This window comes from Bos taurus, chromosome 5 (assembly GCF_002263795.3).
Source record: "Bos taurus isolate L1 Dominette 01449 registration number 42190680 breed Hereford chromosome 5, ARS-UCD2.0, whole genome shotgun sequence".
Taxonomy (NCBI): domain Eukaryota; kingdom Metazoa; phylum Chordata; class Mammalia; order Artiodactyla; family Bovidae; genus Bos; species Bos taurus.
The window spans coordinates 114,785,832-114,804,967 of record NC_037332.1 but is presented as its reverse complement, the minus strand read 5'-3'; the positions used below and the strand labels follow the sequence as shown (position 1 = coordinate 114,804,967).

General features: G+C 54.9%; 1 protein-coding gene and 1 non-coding gene across 5 annotated transcripts in view; one reads left to right on the top strand and one right to left on the bottom strand.

Moving 5' to 3' along the window:
- The window catches only part of PARVB (parvin beta), a 116,712-nt gene that overhangs the window by 64,701 nt on the left and 32,875 nt on the right, over positions 1–19,136 (bottom strand). Inside the window, exon 1 of one of the 4 annotated variants that reach the window (XM_024992210.2) lies at positions 14,264–14,351. The exons of the other annotated variants lie outside the window; for them this stretch is intronic. Coding sequence (XP_024847978.1) covers position 14,264 — 1 coding nt within the window. The 5' untranslated portion in view covers positions 14,265–14,351. Of the gene's footprint in view, positions 1–14,263; positions 14,352–19,136 lie in introns of those variants that run through there. 4 annotated transcript variants of the gene reach the window in all.
- Positions 6,996–7,040, top strand: MIR11985 (microRNA mir-11985). The gene has a single exon (NR_162276.1). It is a non-coding gene; the product is annotated as a microRNA mir-11985 (primary transcript).

The window sequence follows — 19,136 nt, the reverse complement described above, 5'->3', positions numbered from 1 at the left end:
AAAGGAACGGAAGGATGTGCGCCAACATGACCAGAACAGCATCCCCTGTGAGAGGGCCGAGACGTAAGGACAGGAGGAGGCCAGGGAGGCTCTGCCATGACGGCGTTCACACGGTACTCGCAAAAATTAGAGCTAAAAGAAGGGACAGCAAACGGATGCTCTATAGCAGGGACTCAAAGGAGACAGCAGTTCTGCAGGGAAAGAGATCAGAGGCCTACCAGAGGAGGCGAGGCTGCCTGTGGAGCTGATTCTAGGGCCAAGACTGCAGGCGAAAGGCCCCAGTGTGTGGGCGAGAGCAAAGAAGAAAGAAGCAGCCACCAAGACGTGGGACTTAGAACCAGCCTCTGCAGCGGCGGCATCTCGGGTCCTGCCCTTGGGGCGACCGTGGACCGTGCCTCACTAGGATGGCCAGCCAGCTTCCCACAGACCCTCTCTTAGCCTCTTCCCACCCCAAGTCAGCCTCTCCCCTTCTGCAGGTGACCATCTGCACTCCACTTCTTCTCCTCTCCAGCATCCATGTGCCTGTCTTCTGGTGAAGCAGGGCTCAGGTATTCTAGATCTCAGCCAGCGGGTACGCTGACTCCCCAGAACACAGTCAGGGAGGGGACTGGCCCAGTGAGAGCTAACAGCTGCAAGAAGACTTCCCTAGGAATGCAAAATGATGGGCACTCTTTCGCCTTGGCCTTGACCTAGAGAGGATGTAGGTGGAAGCCACCCCCATCATCTTACCACCACTCAGAAACTGGCAATGAAGGCACTGGGTCCGCAGAGCTGAGGGAACAGAGTTGAGCCGTGCCATCTGTCTGCTGGATCAAGCCTCACCTGAGGCTGGTGACCTCAAGGCCTTTCTATCAAATGCACCAGTGAGTTCCATTTATTCTTAATCCCCTTTCAGTTGGATTCTCTGTCATTTGCAGACTGTCTGGCTGTCACTCCCTGGTAAAGGGAAGCCCAGAACTCCCACTGGCTCCAGGATAACCAAACCCGTGAGAATGGTACCCAAAGACTCCTGGTGAATGAACCCCACCCCCCGTCGAAGGGCAGATACAGTTCCCATGCTTTTTCATCTCCCAGTGAGGTCACTCCTTTGCCCCAGCTGTTTCACCACCAGAAATGCCCAGCCAACTCCACCCGGGACCCCAGATTCTTCAGGGAAGCATTCTCTGCACCCTCCACCCTGTGGGCAGAGTTAGGGTGCCTCCTCCGGGTCCCCTCAGCTCCCAGCGCGCATGACAGCTTCCATCCCTCACCCCCCGAGAGGAAATCGTGCTGTGCCCACTGCCCTGTCCCACTGGCCAGGCACTGTTCAAAAGCTGGCACACGACAAGCATCCGATAAACATTCATAGAATAAATAAGTGACTGTAAATGCATTTACGCAGGTAAAATGGAGCCGGATAGAGAATGTAGGTAAGAGACGCAAAGTCAGAAGAACTGGAAACAGGCTGTTCTTGCGAAACATTCCACCTCCAGCCACTTAATTGGGTGGAAAAAGAGCGTTTGCATTAAGGCTTACATTAGCCCGGCAGTCGTGGGTCACCAAGAACCCAATTACTGCGATGCGGCTGCACGGAGAGTGAGGACCCAAGAGGAAGGAATTTGCTCTGCAATTAGGGACTTACTGGGACAGGCTGCCCCTGGGGCAAAACTCCCAGACCTCGCCCGCTAGAACACGCTTCCACCAGCCACCTGCTTTCACATCCCCAGCGGGGCCCCCAGGAAGGAAGCGCTCCCCCAGCTCCAGGACCCCAGGTCTTCCCAACACTGAAGCCTGCTTAGGTGCAAACACAGAAAAGGCTGGAGTTCTCACAGATCACTCCCTCTGCCCAGAAGCAGTCCTTTTCCTCCCCTGAGCCCTGCGTGATCAGAAAACTGTGAGAACCACAGAAAAAAATGAATTGTCTTTGAGAAGGAGAGCAGGAAGAAAGACTTCTAGGTGAGCCTTCAACAGCAGGTGTACCGTACAAACCACCCGGCGAGCAGAAACCAGGACACCGGAGGAGACCCGGGCTTCTTGCTCATAAAAGGATGGCTGATCCTTTAGGGACCAATGATGACTTGATCATTTTTTCAGACCGAAAGCAAGAGGGTCAACTGATTCAAGTCACCTCTCCGAGGTATCAGGGAGAAAGAATCCCCCAGGGGCCTGAGACGGGGGATGGGTCTGAGGGTGTCTGCTCCTGTCCCCCACTCCAGTCCACCCCATCACCCCCGCCCGTGTCTCCAGATGTTCTCAAATGCAGGCCCATGGAGTCACTCCTCTGCCCACAGACTGCCCTGGTCCTCCACTTCTCCCAACGCAAAACCCAAACCCCTCCCCATGCCATCCCACCCCCAACCACTGCAGAGCTCGGGGCCAGGTGTGGTCACCCCTCCCGTCTTTGCCACCAGTGCCCCGCCGCCCCCAGGAGCACCGTGTCCAGTGGCTGAGCCTGGCTGCAAAGCCCACTGCAAACACCCCTTCTTTCCTGGCCCTGCTCAGAGGCGCCCAGGCCCAGGGTCGGTGCTGGTGCAGACAGAATAGCAGAGAGAGGGGAGAATTTGGAGACTCATCACAGAACATCCCGTGACCTTGGGCTTTAAGTCCTCCTGCCTTTCACCATCTCACCTCTGCAGAGGGGTTAGAACCAGACCTCTCGTAGTGACCACTCCTTTAACGAGGCGGCGCGTCCAGCAGCAGCCACGTGTAAGTGTGGGTCTCTCCCGTCCCCGTCCCCTTACCTGCACCTGCGCTGGGCAGCCAGGAGCGCTGAGCATCCTACAGAGTCACCCGCTCGACAAGTCTGAGGGCGCACCAGGCACACGCCAGCTCAAGGTCGCGCAGCCCAGAGCTCCCAAGTTTACCCATCGAGTGGACGTGCAGATGTCCTCCTGGTCGATTATGAGCTCCCAGAGGCAGAGGTCAGGTCCATTCACCTCTGTGTCCCCAGAGGTGGGCCCTGCACACAGAGGAGCCCCCTAAAGGAGCAGAATCAAAGCAGACCTCGTAAAGCCCGAGTTATCTGCCCGCGTCGAGGTGTGAAACAGTCTCACTAATTAGCATTCAGGATGACAGGGGCCACACCCCCCCGGGGTCACCAGTTCTTGAAGAATCCAACGTCGCTCCATCCCCCTCACCACATGCCAGGCACGTCTCACCTCGAAGATCCTGCACACCCTGCTCAGGCATCACCACCACCATCTCTCAGGTCGCTGAGCACTTCAAGCAGACACTAATTAGGCTGCATTGGAACAAAACTGCAACTCTACAGAGAACATCAAGGTGGCAGGTGGATGGGACCAGCCACTCAGCCTGACCTGAGCCCCCCACGCCTGTTCTGAGAGGTGCAAAGTGTGAAGGGCCTCCCGAAGTCAGCCAGTACAGAGCCGGGGCCAGACGCCACCCAGAGGACCCGTGCCCAGTGATCAACACGTGACATGGAGCGGGAAGCTCGGAGCCCCCAGGAGGCTCAAAAGCATTGCTCATCTAACTCAGAGTGACTTTAAAACACAGTCGCGTGCCAGAGGCGGGGGCATCAAGCGGGCCCAGTCAGGTGACTTGCCTTTCTGGGGATGTGGAGGGTGCCGGTCTCCCCGGGAACCCCGAGGGCCACCATCATGTAGCAGGCTCTCCTGAGCCCCTGGGGAATCGTGTGCATCACCCCACCCCTCTGACGAACACCTGGACCACACTCCTGAAGCCAGCCTGCCCCGACCCTCAGGGGGCCATCCCGCTTTGCCTCCTGTTTTCTCAGCCCCCTTGACTCAAGTCCCTGATAGTCACAGCACCCTGGTCACATTCGTCCTAACCTGATGGCAAATCCTGTGACGTGCACGCTCTGTTCTCTTAATCTGGGGACGGTCCATCTGTCACATTTCCACCAATCAGCCGCGCTGGTTCTGAGTAGTTGAAAGTGATATCAATCACCGGTCATGAAAATCCATCATTAATTAACGATAAAGGAGAGAGAGTCTAGAAAAAGTGGAAGGAGGAAGCAAAGGGGTGAAACCCCAGAAAAACATAGAATTACCAAAAACAAGGGCTGCTGCTGCTGCTAAGTCGCTTCAGTCGTGTCTGACTCTGTGCAACCCCAAAGACGGCAGCCCACCAGGCTCCCCCATCCCTGGGATTCTCCAGGCAAGAATACTGGAGTGGGTTGCCATTTCCTTCTCCAATGCATGAAAGTGAAAAGTGAAAGTGAAAGTGAAAAGTGAAAGTGAAGTCGCTTAGTCGTGTCCGACTCTTTGAGACCCCATGGACTGTAGCCTACCAGGCTTCTCAGTCCATGGGATTTTCCAGGCAAGAGTACTGGAGTGGGGTGCTATTTCCTTCTCCAATATATAGTGGTGCTGCTGCTGCTAAGTCGCTTCAGTAGTGTCCGACTCTGTGCGACCCCATAGACGGCAGCCCACCAGGCTCCCCCGTCCCTGGGATTCTCCAGGCAAGAACACTGGAGTGGGTTGCCATTTCCATAGTGGCACATATCTGCTAATCCCAAACTCCGAGTCTATCCCTCCCCACCCGCTTTGGTAACCATGAGTTTGTTTTCCATGTCTGTGAGTTTGTTTGTAAATAAGCTCATTTGTATCATTGCTTTGGATTTCACAAAGAAGTGATATCATATGATATTCGTCTCCGTCTGACTTTCTTCACTTAGTATGATAATCTCTAATCCACCCATGTTGCTGCAAATGGCCTGAAACTAACATAATATTGTAAATCAGCTATGTGCAGGCATGCTGAGTCGCTTCAGTCATGTCTGACTCTTTGCAACCCCATGGACTGTAGCCTACCAGGCTCCTCTGTCCATGGGATGCTCCAGGCAAGAATACTGGAGTGGGTTGCCATGCCCTCCTCCAGGAGATCTTCCCAACCCAGGGATCAAACCCGAGTCTCTTACGTCTCCGGCATTGGCAGGCAGGTTCTTTACTACCAACGCCACCTGGGACGCCCAAATCAACTATATTTCAATTACAAAAAGAAAAAAACCACGTCTCAAGGCCATCTCCCCTTGCGTGTGTCAGCCATGGTCTCGGCCCCTTGGAGATGTGTCCCACCCACTCGGAGATGCCACGAAACCTCAGCGGGACCAGCCCGATGAGGTTAACACACTCAGAGAGAAATGTGCTTCGCAGGAGAAAACAAGAGCGGTGGGGAAGATAATACCGGTGAAGCCAGTTGGGCCAGTCCCCGAGCCTCGGAGCTCATATTAATTAGCCAGATCGTTAATGTCCCATCGTACCCAGGCAAGACCAAAGTGTGCTCTGCTGAGGAAATAAGAAGATTAAACCATTAAGTCATTTTAAGAAAAAGAACGGATTCTCTGTGCACCTGCCGCCGGAACAAACGCTCCTGGGGGAAGAGCGCTTGGGATCCGCGGGCGGGAAACAGGAAGCACGGCGCCCTCTGGCGGCTCGCGTCCGCCTGCAGCCTGGAGCCCGGCTCCGCTGAGAACCCACCGCTGGGCAGAGGGGCACCTTCCAAAGACGGCCAGTTCTGGGGGTGCTGGAAGCCATGCACCTCTGGGGCTGGCGGCTCCACCCGGAATGGATGCCACTCTGAGGGCGACAAAGTACAAGGGCCTTGAGGACCCCCTGTGGTTCCCGGGGTCAGGCCTTTGGAGAGAAAGCCCCAGAGGAGCAAAGCAGGCGGCTACAGGCATGTGGAGATGCCCACCTTGCTATTCCGGACCAAGCCAGGTCCCTACCCCCTACCCCACCACCCTGATCTGTTCCCTTCCTTTCCTTTCCAGTGTTAACACACTTGATGCACATGTGCTTCTGTGCTTCTGAATCTGTGACCATAGCGCCTTCAGGGCAGACGGAAGGCCTGAGGCTCTCCCAGCTCCCTGCACAGGGCCCAGCCCAGAGGAAGCATCAGTAACACTCGGTGCATGAACGGTGAATTCATGAATGAATGAAGGTTTCAGGACTCCAGCCTCCCTTTCCGGTTTCTTTTTGGAACTCGTAGGAGCTATTTTCTGGGAAAGACTGAGGGCAGGAGGAGAAGGGCGTGACAGCTAGCATCACCCATTCACTGTAACAGGAGTCTGAGCAAACTCTGGGAGACAGGGAGGGATGAGGAAGCCTGACATGCTGCAGTCCATGGGGCTGCAAGGAGTCGGACACGACCTAGAGACTGAACAACAACATGTAGGCTGCATAATGTCCCCTCCCCGCCAAGGAGGTCCCTGGCCTAATCCCTGGAAACGGCGACCTTATGAACAAAAGCAACTCTGTCCGTGTTATCAAGTGAAAGATCTTGCGATGGGAGATGACCCCCGATTATCGGGGTGAGCCCAGTGTCATCACAAAGGTCCTTGTGAGAGAAACACAGGTGGATCTGAGTCAGAAAAAGGCAACGTGACAACGCAAACAGAGACAGCCTGGAAGCTGCAGGGCCGCTGGCTTTGGAGATGAGGAAGGGACCGTGAGCCAAGGGCCGTGAGCGCCTCTGGAAGCGGGAAAAGGGTTCTCCCCTGGAGCCTCCGGGAGGGACTCAGCCGAGCAGGCACCCTGACTTTAGGACTTACGACCCCCAGAGCTCTCAGGTGTTAAGTCTGTGCTGCCTTAAGCCGCCCTATCCATGGTGATTCATCACAGCAACCAGGAGACACTCATACAGACCTGAGGAGCCCCAGCCACTCCACGCCATTGCAGAAGGGCCCAGGACACCCTCCGGCCGCACCTGCCTTACCGAGCGCCTGCTCTGGGCGAGGCACCTGGCCAAGCTCCAAGGGCGCAGCAGTTACTGAAATAGGTCACAGCCTCGGCCACCGGAACAGAACCAACAAGCAAGAAGGAGGCATCGGGCCAACGACGCGGACGAAACCACAGCTGTCCGCCACGTGTGGCTCACGTGACAGTGAGGCGGAGGAGGCCGGCTGCTTGATGGCCAACGCACTAGCCCGTACTCAGGTGCAAGAAGAGCAGGACTGACTCACCACCAGTGAGAGCCGAAGTCGCTTCCCCACCAGCGCCTTCTCAGCCCAGCAGCCGCGGGCGAAGGCCGAGTGGTGGGGGGAGGGGGCGGGTCAGACGGCCCACCGCTCTCCTCCCGCCTGGAACAGCCAGGGATGTGCTAACTGCTTGACCTTTTCGGCCACAGCGGTGCCCCAGAACCCCTCCCGGCCCTGGACCTTTGTGTATCCTCTCTGTCCCCCCAGGGCACCCGGCTTCTCCCTCCTGCCTCCATCCTTCCAGGAATCGGGTCCATCAGGCCCTCAGGCCATTTTCAGACACTGGCAGAGTGCGCGAGCTCTTTCCCCAGGTCATCTTTCAAGTCACTGAAAATAGCAAATACCAGCCCAGATGTCAGAGTCGTCACCAGGCCTCTGGACCCAGGCCCAGGGGATCTTCCCAACCCAGGGATCAAACCCGAGTCTCTTAGGTCTCCTGTACCGTCTACAGTACAGCTGCATCCAAAGCACATTCAGAAGCCGATGGAGGAAAGGATGCCCATCGCAGGAAGTCAACTGCCTTCTGCTGCATCCGAGTACCTCCCTTGCTTCTCCCAGCATGAGAACACTGGCCAGAGAAAGAGGCGGCGGGGTGGGGATGGGTAGGGAGGAAGAGGACAAGGACTCAGTCGGGTGTGAGGATCCAGGTGAACTACCCATCTGGGTTCGTGGCCTTGAGCAAGTTAACTTCTCCCGGTGTCAGTTTTCCCGTCAGGAGAAATGGGGACACGACCTTAAGTGAGGGCTTCTCTGGAAGGAGGGAGAGCCCCCCGGCCAAGTTTCTTTGACATAGTGTCGCCCCTAAAGTGAGGACACAGACAAGGCTTGTAGGGTGTTGGGCCAGGACCCAGAGCTGGAGCCTGAGACTCCAATCCAGTGCTCCCGCCGTGCGGCTCTGCACGACAGCCCCCGGCTTTCAAGCACCCTACCTGGACACACTCTAGGCTGTGACACGTGGAGACAGGAGGTCATGTTGGCATCTGGTGCGTAGGGGCCAGGGATGCTGCTGGACACCTGCCGTGTCTGGGACACCCCCATCCCCATGGGGGGTCATCCAGGGCAAAACGTCTGGGGTGCTGAGGTGGGGAAATCCTGCTGGACCCGACTTGGGAACCGCAGAGGGTGGACAGGTGAGGGGTCAGGACACTGCATGGCTGTGCAGCACCCACAGGGAGTCAGCATCTAAGGACAAGCATGGGCATCCTTCAGCCTCAGGACCAAGGCTGGGCAGGGTCCCGGACCCCAGACCCTCCCCTCAGGGAGCCCCCAAACATCCTCAGCAACCTGCCCGGGGGTCAGAGCAGACAGCTGGGAGGCAGGGGGACTGGGCAGTGAGGGATGCTCCCCATCCCACACCCCCTTCCTTCCTAAGGGGTGAGCAGCTAGTGGGGGTCCTGGCCATTCTGTGCCACAGGCTGGGATCTGCCTGCCCTGGTCCTTACTCCCCAGGACTGCAGGCAGCTCAGCTGGCTACTTGCCCGAGGCCCTGGCCTCCCACCTCTGGTTGCCCTGGCAACTGGGCACCCTTCTTCCCCAAGGAAGCCATGGGCTCTGGAAGGGTTGGCATGCTGGACTCTGCTGACAGCTGGGGGCAGGCAAGGACAGGCAGACTGGCCAAGTGTGAGCCAACATCCTGAACGGGCTGGACAGCTGCTGCCCGGAGGCTCCGCTGGCCCAAGCCCAGAATCACAGCGCTAAGGGACCTTCTTCTGCTGGCCTGGCTCACTCAGATCCACAGAACAGACCGTGGAGCTCCAAACTAGAGCCTATCTAAGGCGGCCAGGCTTCCTTCAGCCCATCTGCCGGAAGCCTGGCCCCAGCTTTAGATGACCAGCCCCTCCTTAGACTTCCGGGAGCCCTCCCTGGAAGCCAACCCCAGAGTCCCCGGGGTGACTGGCACAGCAGCCCACTTCACTCCTGACCCGAAGTCATCACACTGTTGTTATTTTCTGTTTTGATAAACAGTCTGTCTCAGAAACTCTCCTACACTGTTGGTGGGAATGTAAACTGGAGCCACTGTGAAGAACAGTGTAGAGATTCCTCAAAAAACCAGAAACAGAGCTTCCCTATGATCCAGTCTCCTGGGAAAATATATCCAGACAAAACTGTAATTCAAAAGGATACCTGCACCCCAAAGTTCACAGTAGCCAAGACATGGAATCGACCTAACTGTCCACCCACAGATGAACAGACAAAGGCACAGCACGTGCATACGATGGGACACTACTCAGCCATGAAAATGAATGAGACGACGCCATCGACAGCAACGCGGCGGGCCTGGAGAGTGTCACACCAAGTGAAGCAAGTCAGAAAGAGAAGACAAATACCACACGATGTCACTCATATGTGGAATCTAAAACAAGACAAACGAACCCATCTACAAGAGAGAAACAGGCTCACAGATACAGAGAACAGACTTACAGCTGCAAAGGAGGAGGGGAGGGTGGGGAGGGGGGATTGTGATTTCTGCATGGTAGATGCAAACTATTATGTGTACCTGTAACTGAATCGCTTTGCTGTCGGGCAGAAATTAACACGTCGTAAATCAACTATACTTCAATAAAATATATTTTTAAAAATAAAGAACAAATTCTCTATCTCCAGTTTGAACAGACATTCCCGAGTCCAGGGTCCTCTGTCTGCACTCTGGAAGCCCAGTTCGGGGTCTGGCACACAGTAGGCCTTCAACAGAAGCCCTCTGAATCCTGAGTAAAATACGTATCCTAACCACGCCTCCTCTCCCTCAGGGTTGCGGACTCACGAGAAAACGCGTAAAACCCTCAGCTGATGCTCAGCGAGTGCGTTGCGAGGGGACTTTCCGGGTGGCTCAGTGGTTAAGAATCCGCCTGCCAGTGCAGGAGTCACGGGTTCGATCCATGGTCCAAGAAGAACGTGCCGTGGGGCAACCAAGCCTGTGGGTCACGTCTCTTGAGCCTGCCCTCCAGAGTCTGCGAGCCGCAACGACTGAGCCCATGAGCCCTAGAGTCCACACTCCCCAGCAAAGAATGGCCCCTGCTCACCACAGAGAAAACCCATGCGCACCCACAAACAGCCAAAAATAAATCAATAAATAAAAATGGTTAAGATGGTAAATTAAAAAAAAAAGTACGCTGGGAGAGTTCTGACGACCTAGTACATGGAGGACAGTCATGGGCATGGCTGCAGGAAAGGGAAGTGGGCCCCGAGCCTGTCCCAGGACACAGCTTGCTAGGGTCTGCCGGCTTCCTGCCTTTCGGAAGGGTGTTCCTCCCCTCCCAGGCCTTCTAGGCGGATGAACACTTCTGTTCCCAAGAGTACCCCAAGTTTAAAGGCGTGTCCCACTTCCCCAGCTGCACACGAACTTCTGTTGGGAGGGACACACGTCATCTCTTGTTCCCCTTTATGTGTCGTTATGTGTGTCTGGGACCTTAGATGGTCAGGGGCTGGGGAAAGGAGGGGTGGTTAGATGAATTCACTTTTCTTGTAGTGCTTGATTCCATTAAAAAGGAGTTCTAAAACAGGTAATAGAAAATAATCGATGCTGACAACAACAATATTAACTTGCCTTTAAATGCAGATTTCCTCCCCTTAATAAAAGAAGTCTGGATTTTTATGCACATTTGCCAGTGTGATCATGATGGAATTGGGCTCTGTCTGCACCTGCTCATTCACTCATCCGACAACCACTTCGTGGACGTGCCCTGAAGTCAGGCCTGGCACCAGGAGGGCCGGGCTAGGACTCAAACACAGGCCCTGCCCAGAGGCAGAGGGTCTCAGCATCCAGGACACAGATAATAGATGCTGGGGATCCAAGAGGGAACAAGCGGCAGGCAGTCCAGGCAGGCTTCCTGAAGGAGGCAGCCTTGGAGACTAATCTTAAAGGAGCCCGGCCCACGAGGCAGAGAGAGAGGGTGCCAGTCTCCATCCCCACGTTCCCAGGAGGCACGGGAAGTGTGTTCTTTTGCCCTGGGTTGTCCTGTAGCAGGAGGCTAACAAGCCAGGAAGAGAGGTGATGCTTCTGACGTCCTGCTCAGCAAACTGCCAGCTCTTCACCCTCAAGTTCCCTTCTCTTGTCCTATCCCATGCCCACCTTGAAGTCTCCCCAACCCAGAAAGGCCTGCAGGGTGGGGATGGAGACTATGGCCCGCGCCAGGGAGGAAGGAAGTCTGACTCTATCGAGGAGGGCCTGCCCGCCCCACACCCTCATATATGAGCTCACACAGGCTTCTGGGGAGACAGCCAGCTGGGGGAACAGGGTGGGGGGCCACTATAGACCAGGGAACGGAAGCCCAGCAAGCAGGTGACCTGGCCAAGGAAGAAGCTAAATTCCTAGTGGAACCCAGCTACCCAGCCACGACATCCTCAGCACAAAGTAACAGCCGTGGGGAAGTGGCAGACACATCTTAGAAAGGTCTTAACAGTCTTGGATCCCGCAGGCAGGCACTTAGCTGGGAGGAGAGGCGGGAGGCCGAGCAGAGGTCGGCAGTGATACAGAAGAGCCAGCAGCCGCCTGGCTTCCCCGGGTCTCGCTCTGGGCGGGCGGGGTGGCCGCAGGGCTCCTCGACGGAGCAAGCGGGCTGCCTCGGTCACTGTCACTTTGCCGACGGGGAAGATAAAGCCGAGGTCCTACAGGTAGTAGGAAACGGAGCTGGGATCTGGCTTGCCAGTCCCACCAGCTGAGCAGCCAGACAGATACGCATTCGCTGACTTGAGCCCCAGCATAACCTCTGTGTCCCCGTAATCAGCCTCATCAGCAGAAAGGACAGGACCAAGCACACCGGTGACGAGTGCTGTTCCATAAAAGTCCTCCGAGTGCAAAGACAGAGCGGGGTTCTGATCAGCAGGCTGTGCGGGGGGTGGGGGGCACGTGGCCACGGAGCCACAACAAAGGGGGGCTCTCAGCTGAGGTCCCCAAGCTTTCAGAGCCTGGGGACCCCTTTTCTAACAGAAAACTTAACAGACCACCTCCTCCTCTTTGCATCAGTCACTGTTACTTTTTCAGACAGAACATTCCAGCACGGCTTTCAGCTTTTTGAAGTCCAACAGAACCCGAAAAAAACCGGAAACCAGCAGTATTTACTGAGCAAGATCGCTATTTATTTGATCCCCATCATTATTTCCCCAAGTGAGTCCCACAGACAAGGATGCTCACAGGTGTGGTGTGAATTTAGGGTCAAGGAAGTGGAGGAAGTGGGTGAAGCAGAGCTAACCAGGAGGTTCTTCTTTCTTCTGCAGGACTTCTCAGAGCCTTGACTGTGCCTGGGGAGGGTGGAGAACTCAGTAATCCACCTCCTCGGGAAGAAAAGGCAAGAGGCACAAGCCCATCACAGCCCGGGGAGGGTGGACGGGGTCTGACCCCCTCTCCGCAACCATCCCCTCCCAGCACCCCCTGGGAAGGGCCGCCTGGCCTGGCTGAGTCACTCTCTGCCTTTTATCATCAAGTCTAAGTAAAATGAGGGCTTCCTTGGTGGCTCAGCTGGTAAAGAATCTGCCTGCAATGCAGGAGACCTGGGTTCAATCCCTGGATTGGGAAGATCCCCTGGAGAAGGGAAAGGCTCCCCACTCCAGTATTCTGGCCTGGAGAATCCCACGGACTGTATAGTCCTACAGTCCATGGGGTCGCAAAGAGTTGGACACGACTGAGTGACTTTCACTATTGTCCCAGAAGAACGGGTTCAGAGAGTAAATTAGGATCCTCCCTGCATTCAGCATCCTTAAACCCCTCCCTCAATGGCTGGTTTCCCCCCCTAGAGTCATCCTAACACACCTATGTGAATGGTCGAGGCAAAAATCGGTCTGTGGACTTCTCTCATGGTCCAGTGAGGCGGTAGTTATTCAAATGCTCCTGGGCCTCTGACCCCAGGACAGCTGTCAACACAAGGAACACGGGTTGGATCCCTGATCTGAGAAGGTCCTCCACGCTGTGGGGCAACCAAACCCGTGCACCACAACTGCTGAGCCTGAGCTCTAGAACCCAGGAGCCACAACCCCTGGCCGTGCCCCACAGCAAGAGAAGCCACCGCAATGAGAAGCCCGCGCTCCGGGACTAGAGAGCAGGCCCTGCTCGCTGTAACTAGAGAAAGCTCGCACGCAGCAACGAAGACCCAGGAGAGCCAAAAATAAATGAATTAATGTTAAAATCGATCTGAGACCTCCTTGAGGGAAGGGGTATCTTGGTCACCTGCAGACCTGGACACCGATGACCTTTTCTTTAAGGAACCTCCAAGCAGAGGCCAGGGAAGACGTGAGTTCTTTATTCCATCAGCGGGGAAGGAGCATGTGCGGGAAGCATCTTGGTGTCTGTGGCCCAGGAGTATTTGAACAACCATCATCTCACTCTGTCCCCCAAAAGGTCCCGGGGAGACAGCCTTCAAGCCTCAAGCTGAGGTTAAGAGCTCCCACCAAACTTCAGACTCCTGTTCCCATTTGCTGGGTGACCTTGGGTGGGTTAGTCAGCCTTTCTGTGCTTCAGTTGCGCTGTAAAATAAAACTGCTATGCAGATTGCATGAGACGAAGCACATTAAGAGACAGGGATAGCTCCTAGGCCCCAAAGATCTTGGCACATATCAGCTGTACCAACGTCCCCCATTTCAACTGTGGCGATTGGTGCTAATCAGGGCAGAGCTGGGCTCACCCCCAGACCGCCCCTTCCACTGATGCTGCCTCTGAAGAAAAGGCAGGCCAAATCTCCCATCCAGTGGCGACAAGAGGAGCCAGATACTGGCCCCAAACCGCCAGTTTAAAGAAAAGACAGAATCAAAAGAGAAAGAGAAAATCCATTGTATCATTAAAGAGAAATTCATCACCTTCAAGAGCCCTAAAAATTCTTAATTGCTACTTGTCCCCGACAATGCTCCCAACACCACCCCTCTATCGAGAGCCAAAGACCCACATGGCCCCCTAGAGCTATGAAAACTGCCCAACAGGCTTCATTCCGCACATCAGGCGCCGGTCCATCTGGGCCGAGGGGGCTACAAGAGGCCCCTGTTCCCACCGACCTCACACCACGTCCTCACCACCTTCCCGGGGAAGGTCGAAGAACCAGCCCAGGGTCCATCTGGGATGAATGACCCTCCACCATAAAGCAGAGAAGGAATGAAGGTTGGCCTGGGCATGGCTTCTGCTGAAAATGACGAGGAAGAAAACAGAGAGCAGGACTTCCCTGGGGAGCCCAGGGGCTAAGACTCCATGCTCCCAATGCAGGGGGCCTGGGATCGATCCCTGGTCGGGGAACTAGATCCCACAAGGAAGGTCAAGGATCCCACGTACAGGAACAAAGAGCTGGTGCAGCCAAATAAGTGAATAAAAAATATTTAAAGGAAAAAAAAGAAACAGGGAGGACTCACTGGCGAAGCAGGCGCGATCGGAGGAGGAATGAGACGCGCAGGCGAGAGTGAGACCAGTGGGGACTCGGCAGGGAGACGGGCGAGACACACACCGCGGTCACGCGGGGGCCCCATCAAGGATGCTGACATGACTTGCAATTCCAGGGAAAGGCCCCTTTCAGGCGACTCTGAGGAAGGCCACAGGGGATCAAGCTGCCGAGAGGATGGGGTCGTTTTCACACGATAGGGCTCTGTTAACCACAAAGTCTTATTTCTATCTCTGCTGCCAACGGCTTCATGGGCAGGCAAACTACTCCCCAGGAAAAAAAAAAAAAACCCACAAGAAGAAGGAAGGAAGGGAGTATCCATTCCTGTGTGTGACTTAAGATGTGTTTGGCTCAGCAAAAAGCTCAACAATAGACTTTGGCCTCCAGTACGCCTGCGATCACAGCCTGGCTGCTGGGCATGTGGACAGGAGGGTCCATGAGGGGGCTCAGCCCGGGTGCCTGTCCCAACGCCAAGCAGAACGCAGCACGCAGGCCCACGTGCCCCACGGCGCCTCTCCTGGACTCTGACTGCCTCAGGAGGGCCGGCACTAATGAGAACACTTGTCACCCTGTTTCCACGACAACAGAAATCAAATACCAGAAACAAAGCCGGAGCAGGAGCTGAGGCCGCTCAAACTGGCAGACTGCTTCCTGTGGCATGGGCTTCTCAGGGTGGGGGACCGGGGAAGGTGCTAGTGTTTGGGGGCAGGGCCAGGGTGCAGAAGCAGAACCATGCCCACCTTTGCCCCAGTCTCCTCCTTGATTTAGCCACGGGACACACTGCCCGGCCTCAAGCCTGGACCGGTCACCTACCAGCTGGGTGACCATGGCAGGTCACCTGTCTGTGCCTGGTTCCCTCATCCATAAAGTGGGACTGACAACAGGGTTGGCAGAATAAATAAATTTATGTATTTTCTGGTAAGAAGTGCTACTCACTCTTTTTCATTTATTCTATTAAAAAAAATTTTTTTTTTGGTCGCACAAGATGTGGGATCTTAGTTCCCCAATCAGGGATTGAACCTACATCCCCTACATTGGAAGTGCAGAGTCTCGACCACTGAGCCACCAGGCAAGTCCCGCTGTTCATCGAGTATATGAGGTACATCAAGGCTGTATATTGTCACTCTGCTTATTTAACTTCTATGCAGAGAACATCATGCCAATGCCAGACTGGACAAGTCAAAGCTGGAATCAAGACTGCCGGGAGAAATACCAACAATCTCAGATATGCAGGTGATACCACTCTAATGGCAGAAAGTGAAGAGGAACTAAAGAGCCTCTCGATCAGGGTGAAAGAGAAGTGTGAAAAAGATGGCTTAAAACTCAACATTCAAAGAACGAAGATCATGGCATCCAGTTGAATCACCTCATGGCAAACAGGTGAGGAAACAGTGACAGATTTTATTTTCTTGGGCTCCAGAATCACTGCAGACAGTGACTGCAGCTATGAAATTAAAGACACTTGCTCCTTGGAAGAACAGCTATGACAAACCTAGGCAGCGTATTAAAAAGCAGAGATACCACTTTGCCGACAAAGCTCCATCCAGTCAAAGCTATGGTTTTTCCGTCTAGTCAAAGTAGTCATGTACGGATGTGAGAGTTGGACCGTAAAGAAGGCTGAGCACTGAAGAATTGATGCTTTTAAACCTTAATGTTGGAGAAGACTCTTGAGAGTTCCTTGGACTGCAAGGAGATCAAACCAGTCAGTCTTAAAGGAAATCAACCCTGAATATTCATTGGAAGTACTGATACTGAAGCTGATGCTCCAGTACTTTGGCCACCTGATGGGAAGAGCTGACTCACTGGAAAAGACTCCGATGCTGGGAAAGATTGAAGGCAGGAAGAGAAGGGGGCGAGAGAGGATGAGATGGTTAGATAGTATCACCGACTCAATGGACATGAGTTTGAGCAAGCTCCAGCAGTTGGTGATGGACAGGGAAGCCTGGCATGCTGCAGTCCATGGGGTCACAAAGAGTTGGACACAACTGAGCGACTGAACAAGAAAGCAATTCCGGAAGGAAACACATGCTTGCTGTACATGCGGCCTGACTGACCCACCAATTCCCAAGTTTGCTCAAGTGGGGAGTGTGTGAGCCCAACAGGGACACTGGTGCCTGGGGCGGGCCCTCTGCGGGCAGGGGCTTCGGGGCTGTGGGCGATCACGGGACAGGGCTGCCTGGGGGACCCAGCCCAGCCCAGGCTAGGCCAGCAGCAGCACAGGATCCTCCAGACTTGGTGCAAACCAAGGGTCATCCAGAGTCAAGACCTGGGTTCCCAGACAGCCAGGAACCCAAGGCTGATACAGTTCCACAGCTGGTCGTGGTCTAACGGTTCTACTTGGGGTCCAGATGAAGGAGCCTTTCAGGGATGAATTGCGTTTCCCCCAAAATCCATTTGTTGGAGTCCTAACCCCCAGGACCTCAGAAGATGACTGAATTTGGAGAGAGAGCCTTTAAGGTCATGTGGGTGGGCCCTAAAGCCCTACAACTGGTGGCCTGGGAAGGAGAGGCGACGGAGACACAGGCACACACAGGGCTGACCAAGGGAGGACACGGGGTGGACCCCAGCCCGAAGCCAAGGAGAGAAAGCGGTCCTGCCAGCACAGCCAGCCCCCAGGGCTGCGAGCCGACAGGTGTCCGCTGTTGGAGCTGCCTAGGCGTCCGCTGTTGCGGGTGCCCAAGGGCACACCTCTTCAGCTCGAGTAGGGCCCGGGCCTCCTGTGGGCGCTCAGAAAGGAAGGCTCTGGCCCACCCTGAACAGAAGGGCCACGTCCGAGGGCACCAGAGCCCCACGGAGGCCTGCACCCAGAGGACCTCCAGGTCTGCCAGCTCTGCCACGCAGATGCCCGGAGCCGGTGCTCAGCTCCTGGAGGCAAGGATAACAGAGCATCAGTCATGAAAGGAGAACAGTCCAGGCTGTAACAGCAAACAGCTGTGTGTGTGAAAGATTACAGAAGAGTCAGGAGCCCCACGGTGTCATCTCAAAGGGGCAGGTTTAGACAATTCAAATTGAAGGGCAGCTCACCTTTCACTTGCTCACCGTCTGTGCATCCAGGGCCTCCTGCCTGCCAGGCACTGGGGGTCCCTGACGCTGGGCCAGGCCGGTGAAGCCCGCTCCCCATGTGCCGATTTTGGAATAAAATAGGGGCTACATCCATTCTTTCATCTGACCCTCATCATGCTCCCTAAGGCAGCCGGAAAGAGTTCTCATCACCATCCCCACTTAACGGAGCACAAAACTGAGGCAGGGGTGGTGCTCCGGGCTGCTGGAGTCGGCGCCCCACCCCAGACATGCGCTATGCACCTACTGTGTGCCGGTGTCCCTGAAGCCTGAGCACAGCAGTGACAGCACAAGGGCCTCGGCTTCAAGTGGGAGGAAGCCGATCAACAAGAAAATACGGTGTTTCAGAGGATGCACCGAACGATGGAGACAGGCAAGGAAGCGGGTGGAAGCCACACCTTACTAAGATAACTCACACTAAACCAACTGCAGCTTAACTGGGTTTTGTTTTTTTAATTAGGGTGTGGTTAATTACAACATTGTGTTAGTTTCAAAGTAGAAAGAGTGAAAGTCGCTCAGTCGTGTCCGACTCTTTGTGACCCCATGGACTATACAGTCTATGGAATTCACCAGGCCAGAATCCTGGAGTGGGTAGCCTTTCCTTCTCCAGGGGATCTTCTCAACCCAGGGACAGAACTCAGGTCTCCCACCTTGCAGGCAGATTCCTTACCAGCTGAGCCACCAGGAAAGCCCATGGATAGGTAGCCAATCCCTTCTCCAAGGGATCTTCCTGACCTAGGAATCAAACGAGGGTCTCCTGCATCGCAGGTGAATTTTTTACCAGCTGAGCTACCAGGGAAGGTGTACAGCAGAATGAATCAAGTATACAAATACATATAGCCACTCTTCAGGCTGTTTTCCCACTTTGGTCATTACAGAGCACGGAGTGGTGTGGCCTAGGCTGCACTGTAGGTCCTGATTATTTGCCTATTAGTGTGCCTATGCGTCAATCCTAGTCTCCTGGCTCACCCCCACCCCTTACCCCCTGGAAACCGTAAGTTTATCTGCAACACAGGTTAACTGTTCCTTCCTGCTTACAGGCTGGTTACATCCATTTCAATTGGGGCTTCCCTGGTAGCTCGGCTGGTGGTAAAGAATCCACCTGCAATGCAGGAGACTCTAGTTTAATTCCCGGGTCTGGAAAATCTGCTGCAGAAGGGATAGGTTACCTATTCAGGGGCTTTCCTGGTGGCTCAGATGGTAAAAAATCCGCTTGCAACACGGGAGACCTGGGTTCAGTCCCTGGGTTGGGAAGATCCCCTGGAGAAGGGAAAGGCTACCCACTCCAGTATTCTCGCCTGGAGAATTCCCATGGACAGAGGGGCCTGGTGGGCTACAGTCCATGGGGTCTCAAAGAATAGGACACAACTGAGCGACTAAGCGTGCGCGCACACACACACACACACACACTGATGTCCAATACAGCTGTGTCACCAGATGATATTCACCCAGAAGTCCCACTGGGTGTAACTCAAGGCCACACCCGAAACCCCGAGAATGGACCCCGAAACTCCTGCCTCCACCCACCTTTCTCACCACCGGTTTCTTTCACCTCTGGCTCAGCCCAAGCTGCTCCTGCTCCAAATGTTTACAAGGTCCTTACTGAAGGCGGTTCCTGTGGCCCAGACACTGCAGCCAAAGATGCTCCCGCGACAACCAGCCACGGAATTCTCACGCGAAAAGCCACCTGCCATTTCTGGATGTCCTTTCCACCTTCTCAGAACATAAGCAAGAAGGTCTCTGCCCATGACAAGCAGAGAAGGCGTCACAGGGGAACAACACGACCT